General features: G+C 40.9%; 1 protein-coding gene across 1 annotated transcript in view; it reads right to left on the bottom strand.

The window, feature by feature from the left end:
• The window catches only part of IRAK3 (interleukin 1 receptor associated kinase 3), a 55,291-nt gene that overhangs the window by 35,522 nt on the left and 11,903 nt on the right, over window positions 1-7,866 (bottom strand). Inside the window, exon 3 of the mRNA XM_015567748.1 lies at window positions 2,110-2,292. Within this exon, the coding sequence (XP_015423234.1) occupies window positions 2,110-2,292 (183 nt within the window). The remainder of the gene's footprint in view (window positions 1-2,109; window positions 2,293-7,866) is intronic.

Raw genomic sequence — 7,866 nt, 5'->3', positions numbered from 1 at the left:
ATTTAATGTTTCCAATGAATCATCACATTGTTGCTTTTAACAAGCTATACAATGAACATTCTTTTAAGATAATCAAAGCATCTACTCAATAAATCACAATTAAATAATGCTATTGAGAGGCTTAGCTTGACACGCAGGCAATCTGGGCAGGGGTCCAGTGGAAAACAAAGGCTGGTGGAACATACCTCAGGGGCAGGCACGGCAGTTTGAACAAGCCTAATCACAAAAACCAACCATGCAGGAACAACAAAATGTTTTTGGACTCAAAGTGGGAGGCATGTGAAACTAGGGAGGCAAGTGAAACTTGCTGGGCAAGAACAATTGAGGGAATCAATCAGCATAGATATAGAGCAAGCTTACAGCAAATATATACCCCTAGACTACCAGGCTTCACAGGAGACCCATTATTGGGCCTCCCTCCCCATGTGAGGAGCCTGAATCCGCTTGCAATAAATTTTCCATGCATTTGCTTAAATCTTTTGGCCTGCAGAGCTCATTCTTTGGTGTTGAGAGACACAACCCCCTGGGGGGAAACCTCGGCTCACTGTTCTGGTTATCACTACTTTGCTCAGAAAAGGACTCAGCGCAAAGTGCTATCCTCCACGCATCTCAAATTTATCTATCTCCTGGTACTAGGGCAGTAAATACTTGTCTTTTCACCAATCAGCCAATCTTCCCCTTTAAAAAATAAAATCAATTTTGCATGTGCAACAGACTAGGAGTCAATCAAGAATGTGACATTTTTGTCTAATCAGTTCGCATCATTCTCTGTTGCATAAATAAATGATGTAGAGAGCAAAAAGATACCCTGAAATCTACTAAAGTATAAAACATCCCACGTGTCCTGTCAAAGTGGTGTGAGTTTATACATGAATAGTGAATCATGTGGATGGTTTCAGTGGTTGAAAAAGGCTCAGATAATGATCAGGCATTGAATTTACAGTTCCCTGGGACTCGTTGCATTTTAATTGATCAGTAAGCTTCATAGTGCAGGATTCTGCTCTATGAAACTAAGTGAAGAAATAACGTGCAAAAGTTGAAAAGGATTTAGCCAAGTCATACAGATAATATCATGGTAGAAGCCTATTGGAAACTGCCTAATATCCCATTAACATGGAAAACCTACAGAATAAAAGTGAACCTGAAGCTACCGTTTTCTGGTACAAATCTCTCAGGATTTCTTCTTTGTGCGTGCAAAGTTTCTTTGGGTAATGGCATAGAGGTTCAAGGGCACTTAGTATATTATTAAAAAGGATGTGTGCTAATATAAAGAAATAAAAATGTTACTGAATGAAAGAGGCAAATAATAAGGATAGTGATTCAAAAGAGTTTCCAACTTAAGAGCCCTGAGTCTATAAGACCCAAGATCACTCAAGATCATTCTTATTGAAGTGAATAAATCTAAAGTGGAATAAACAGAACAGGTAACATTAGGAGATTATTTTATTGACAAAGAATGAATGGAGAAAACTTCATGAGCTTTACTTATCAGGTTACTCTTCATGTAAGGCATGACACAGCATGAGAAACAAACAAGACAAAGGGAAGAATCAGACCCCTGTCTAATGAACAGTAAACAGGTAAGGCAGAATTAGAGGCAATGGCATAAAAAGAGCAATGCAGATAAAAGAGAAATCCCACAGGGATATCATTTACACAAAAATACAGGGGGAAAATCCAATTATATTTTTTTAACTTCTAATCATATGATAAAACAAATTATGGGATTATCTATATTTTACTTATATTGTGATTGTGGTTATGTTTGTGCTTCAAAGAGTTTCAGAGTTTTAGATAGAGAGTTGGTTCATATTGCTAAGAATAAAACAGTTCAAAAAGTGTGATTTGCAAGTAAAAAAAAAATCTTAAACCCCAAACTATAAAGTGGTAGAAAGGACTGTGCTGTATACATTATGTAGTAAAGAAAGAAAGTGGCACCAAAAAAAAATGTGAAGCAGTAAGGCCCACTTCAGATAAATGCCACTGGTGAGAAATCTGTGACATATAGCATAACCAGTCATGGTCTTGAATAAAATGCAATATTTACATTTACAAATTATTATTCCTATAAAATGGACCAAGAGCCATGTCATAAAAATCAGTGTTTACCATGGTTTGCAATTAAATGGATGGCTCGATGATGTCCCATCTCCTGGAGAATCTGCAGAAGGTCACCGACGGTCTTGTTTTTCTGTGCCCAGGACCAAAGTAATTCTCTTGTTCCACTTTTACCTTGATCTACATATTTTTCAATGTGACGAACGTCCAGCCAGGTGTTTGAAAGTCGCTCCGCTGTGGAAATGCAACGGGAAGAACCAAAGAACAGTTCACGTTATCGAAATATTTAGTGTGCCTTATGTGTTTTATTTAATTTTGTTTATAGTTTTTATTTTGAACTCACCCAGCTTCCCCTAATCTTAACATCTTACATAACCACAATCCAATTATTAGTGATGACCTTATTCTAATTTCATCAGTTTTCCCACTGTCCTTTTTCTCTTCCAAAATCCCATCCAGTTTCCCGCATTACAATTAGTTAGTATTTCTTTTTAATCTCCTCCAGTCTGATGTTCCTCAGTTTTTCCTTGTCCTGCAGGACAGGAAAATGCTATTGTGTCCTTCTCAATGCATAAAATCAAAAGGCTCATGATGTTGATGTCTTATCACTGGTGATGTTCATCTTGATCACCTGGGTAAAGTGGTATCTGCACTATGAAATTATCTTTCCCTTTACTATCATTTCCTTTTAGTATCATTAACGAGAGACCCGGTGTACAACATTCGTGCACTGGGAGGGGGGTTCCCTCAACCCGGCCTGTGCCCCCTCGCAGTCTGGGACCCCTTGGGGGATGTCCAACTGCCAGCTTAGGCTTGTTCACAGTCGGACATCCCCCGAGGGGTCCTTAGCGCTGCCATGGAGACAAGAGAGGCTCCTACCACTGCTGCTGCACTCACCAGCCATAAGCCCGGCTTCTGGCTTAGTGGGGCTCCCCCTGTGAGAGTACCACTCAGCCAGAAGCCAGGCTTGCTGCTCCTTAGCACTGCCTTGGAGGCAGGAGAGGCTCCTGCCACCTCCACTGCGCTCACCACCCCCGAGGGGTCCTTAGCGCTGCCATGGAGACAAGAGAGGCTCCTACCACTGCTGCTGCACTCACCAGCCATAAGCCCGGCTTCTGGCTTAGTGGGGCTCCCCCTGTGAGAGTACCACTCAGCCAGAAGCCAGGCTTGCTGCTCCTTAGCACTGCCTTGGAGGCAGGAGAGGCTCCTGCCACCTCCACTGCGCTCACCAGCCTTGAGCCTGCTGGTGAGCCCAGCTTCTTGCTGAGGCACTGACCACCAAGGGGCAGCTCCTGTGTTGAACGTCTGCCCCCTGGTGGTCAGTGCACATCATAGCAACCAGTCGTTCCACCATTCAGTTGACTTACATATTAGCCTTTTATTATATAGGATAACTATATTGGGGGAAATACTTCAAAACTATGGAAATATCCTGTTTCTCCTCAGATTTTGCCCATAAGTGTTCACAACTACTAGTGGAACTTGTTTATCACAATTATTACTCTGGTGTTTGCTTAATGGTAATATTTTTATTTTCTCTTTTTTCCTTCTATGTTCATTAGCTGTAATGCTTCTGTAAGAAAGTGCTGTCTCTTCTCCCCCATTTGTTTAACTAATTTATTTATTTTTAACATCATGGGCTCATGAATATTTATGTCATAGGTTAAAATCCAGTGCCATCATTATTTTACTTTGTTGCTAAAATTATTCTAGCTTTGTCTATTCAGGTTGGCTCCTGTGTTCTTTTGACAAGTCCTATCATTTTTGGAACACTTGCTTATTTTCTGGCTCAGCAGATGTTCTAGGCCAGTGGTCGGCAAACTGCGGCTCGTGAGCCACATGCGGCTCTTTGGCCCCTTGAGTGTGGCTCTTCCACAAAATACCGACCTCTGCGCATGGGCCACGAAGTTTCAATCGCACTGTACATGCGCGCCTGCACGTGGTATTTTGTGGAAGAGCCACACTCAAAGGGCCAAAGAGCCGCGTGTGGCTCGTGAGCTATAGTTTGCCGACCACTGTCCAAGGGGCAAGGTTACTGGGGCCTGAGCCAAGTTTAAAAGTAGGAGTATTTCTAAAGAGAAGCCAATTCTTAAGGAATTATTGGATAGAGTAACTATTCTGTGGAAGGGGGGAAAGGTGGGGGAAATCATGGAGTTTCAGTTTGAAAAACAGACAGAAGAATGAAATTTGAGCCTCATGGACTATACTGTCTTCTAAGGAGAAAAGTTGCCAGTCAAAACAGCATTGCTGGCCTCCTGGAATTATGTAGAAACATGTTGGTTAGTAGTGGCTCTGCCATTGACCTATGGTGCCAGTGCAGACAAGTCATACTCTCACTGAGCAACCTGAAAATTCTTATCAGTGTCTGTCTTTTGAAGTAATCCTTCCCCAAAACATAATAGCAAATTAGTTTGCTTCCCTGGCCTGCTAATTATATGAGCATTTACTTTAAAACCCCTCCAGTCTTTAAAATACTTCCTAGTCTCAAAATTAACATTCCAATGAGGAAATGCTAAATCTCAACGTTCAGTGAAGGGGAAACTTAGGTTTCCACTTTTTCTATTAGTAAGATAATTGGCTAATATTTAGATAATATTAGGCATAATGTACCATACAAATTAGTAATATTTATAGTAACATAAAACAGGATTCTTTTTCTTTCTTTTATGTTTATTTTCTTTTAATATATTTTATTGATTTCTTACAGAGAGGAAGGGAGAGTGATAGTTAGAAACATTGATGAGAGAGAAACATCAATCAGCTGCCTCCTGTACACCCCCTACTGGGGATGTGCCCGCAACCAAGGTACATGCCCTTGACTGGAATCGAACCTGGAACCTTTTAGTCTGCAGGCCGACGCTCTATCCACTGAGCCAAGCTGGTCAGAGCTCTTTTATGTTTTTAAAAAATATATTTTTATTGATTTCAGAGAGAAAGAAGAGGGAGATAGAGATAGAAACATCAATGATGAGAGAATCATAAGCTGGTTGCCTCCTGCATACCCGCTACTGGGGGTCGAGCCTGCAACCCGGGCAAGTGCCCTGACCTGAAATTAAGCCTGTCACCTCCTGGTTTATAGGTCGACACTCAACCACTGCGCCACACTGGCCAGCCTCTTCTTATTTCCTTAATTTTCAGGAAAAACAGTTCCGTCTACACTTTGAATCTTTGGGATGTGTGTAATTTAATAGGGGTGAAGAAAGAAGACTCCCTTGTGGGCTATCAGTCAGGGAAGGAGCGTGAGGGTGATGCCACCTTGGCTGGCTTTGCAGCAGGGGTGGGCTGGGGTAAAGTTTAAACAGGCCAAGGGAAGATGAAAGAGCCTGTCAAATGGGGAATTGTTCCAGAAATGGAGAAAAGAGCAGGAGGAGGCAAGGCACACCAGTGTTGCTCAGAGCAGAGGTTTATGTTTAAGAACAGGTGGACGAGCTTCATGAAGTCCCCAAGTTAGCTTTGTAAGAATATGCTCAGCACATAGTGGGTGTTCAATATATATTTACTGAAGGACAGAGAGCGACCTGAGTGTTCGCGTAAGTTAGATTGGCCAATTTAAGATTTCTGATGCAAAGATGGAAGCTTTACTTTTTGGAAGAGCCATCTGGTGGCAATAGTAGCAGGAGTCTTCTTATATACAAGATTTGCACATAAAAAGATATAAGCATTTTCTCCCGATTCTCACAAGAGGAAAAGAACTTTTTTTAAAAAATATATATATTTTAGATTGGGTTTTCAAATGTGAACTATTAAAACCCTTTTTTTAATATATTTTATTGATTTTTTTACAGAGAGGAAGGGAGAGAGATAGAGTTAGAAACATCGATGAGAGAGAAACATCAATCAGCTGCCTCCTGCACATCTCCTACTGGGGATGTGCCCGCAACCCAGGTACATGCCCTTGACCGGAATCGAACCTGGGACCTTTCCGTCTGCAGGCCGACGCTCTATCCACTGAGCCAAACCGGTTTCGGCTGGAACTTTTTTTTTTTAATTATTAAGGAAACCTGGAGTTAACTTTTCAAGGTCCAAAGGATGTCAGATTTCCCATATAATTCTATTTCCCTTTTTCCCTTCTCTTTTTTAAATTTCTGAGTTTTCCTTTTAAAAGTGTGACAGGCCATGAGTCTGTGCTCTCCGGTCCCGTGACTCGGCTGAGAAACTGCTAATGTAATATGCTCTTCCCTGCCTGGCTGGTGTGGCTCAGTGGTTGAGATATCTCCCAATCAGAGAACCAAAAAGAAAAAAACAATTAAAAAACAGGAGAACAGCTTAAGGAATCTGGGGGACAATGTGAAACATGACAATATTTGAATAGCAGGTGTGCCAGAAGAGGCAGAAAGGGAGAAAGGGATAGAGAACGTGTTTAAAGAAATAATGGCAGAACTTCCCTAACCTGGTAAAGGAAAAAGTCACACAAGTTCAGGGGCACAGAGAACCCCAAGCAAGAAGAATCCAAACAGGCCCATGCCCAGACACATCATAATTAAAATGCCAAAAATAAAAGACAGAGAGAATCTTAAAGGCAGGCAGAGAAAAGAAAACTGTTACCTACAAAGGAGCTCCCATAAGGCTTTCTCATCAGAAACTCTACACGCCAGAAGGGAAGGGCATGAAGTACTCAAGGTAATGGAAAACAAGGATCTGAGACCAAGATTACTTACCCAGCAAGACTATCATTCAAAATAGATGGTCAAATAAAGAGCTTCCCAGACCAAAAAAAAAAAAGGCTAAAGGAGTACATCACCAGCAAGCCAGCATTAAAGACATGCTAAAGAGACTGCTGTAATAAGAAGAAATAGAGAGAGACCTAAGCTATACAGAATTAAAATGGCAATAAATAAATACCTCTTAATAATAACCCTAATGTAAATGGATTAAATGCTCCAATCAAAAGGCATAGGGTAGCTGAATGGATACAAAAACATGACCCAACTATATATTGTCTACAAGAAACCCATCTCAAAAAAAAAAAGAAAAAAGAAAAGAAAAGACACAGAGTATGAGAGTGAAGGGATAGAAAAAATTTTTTTCATGCAGGATGGAATTGGAGAGCATTATGCTAAATGAAATAAGCCAGTCAGAGAAAGATAAATATCACATGATCTCACTCATTTGTGAAATATAATGAACAACATAAACTGATGAACAAAAGTAGAACCAGAATCATAGAAGCATTGAACAGAATGTCCAACCTATGAGGGAAGGCGGGGGTGAAGGGGTAAGAGATCAACCAAAGGGCTTGCATGCATGCATATGAGCATAACCAATGGACACAGACAGGGTGGGAGGTGAGGGCATGTGCAAGGGGGTGGGGACACCTAGGGAGAGGTCAATGGAGGAAAAAGGAGACATATGTAATACTTTAAACAATAAGAATTTAAATTAAAAATGTTTTCCATGCAATTGGAAAAGAAAAAAAGCTGGAGTAGCAATACTCATATCTGACAAAATAGACTTTAAAATGAAGGCCATCACAAGAGACAACAAAGGTCACTACACACACACACACACACACACACACACACTTCCAGAGGACTTTAATGGAGAGATCGACAACAATACAGTCATAGGAGGGGACTTTAACACCCCTCTGACTTCACTGGATAGATCTGCCAGACAAAAACTTAACAAGGAAACAGAGACTCTAAAGGACACACTGGATCACATGGATTTAATTGACATTTATAGAACATTTCCCCCCAACACAGCAGAATATACATTCTTCTCAAGGCCACATGGGACATTCTCAAAGATAGACCACATGTTAGGACACAGAACAAGTCTCTACATGTTCAAGATTGAAATCATATC

Source organism: Myotis davidii, unplaced genomic scaffold (genome assembly GCF_000327345.1).
Source record: "Myotis davidii unplaced genomic scaffold, ASM32734v1 scaffold523, whole genome shotgun sequence".
In the NCBI taxonomy this organism is placed as follows: Eukaryota; Metazoa; Chordata; class Mammalia; order Chiroptera; family Vespertilionidae; genus Myotis; species Myotis davidii.
Note: the sequence above shows the minus strand (reverse complement) of the source record. Positions and strands in the feature narration are given on the sequence as shown.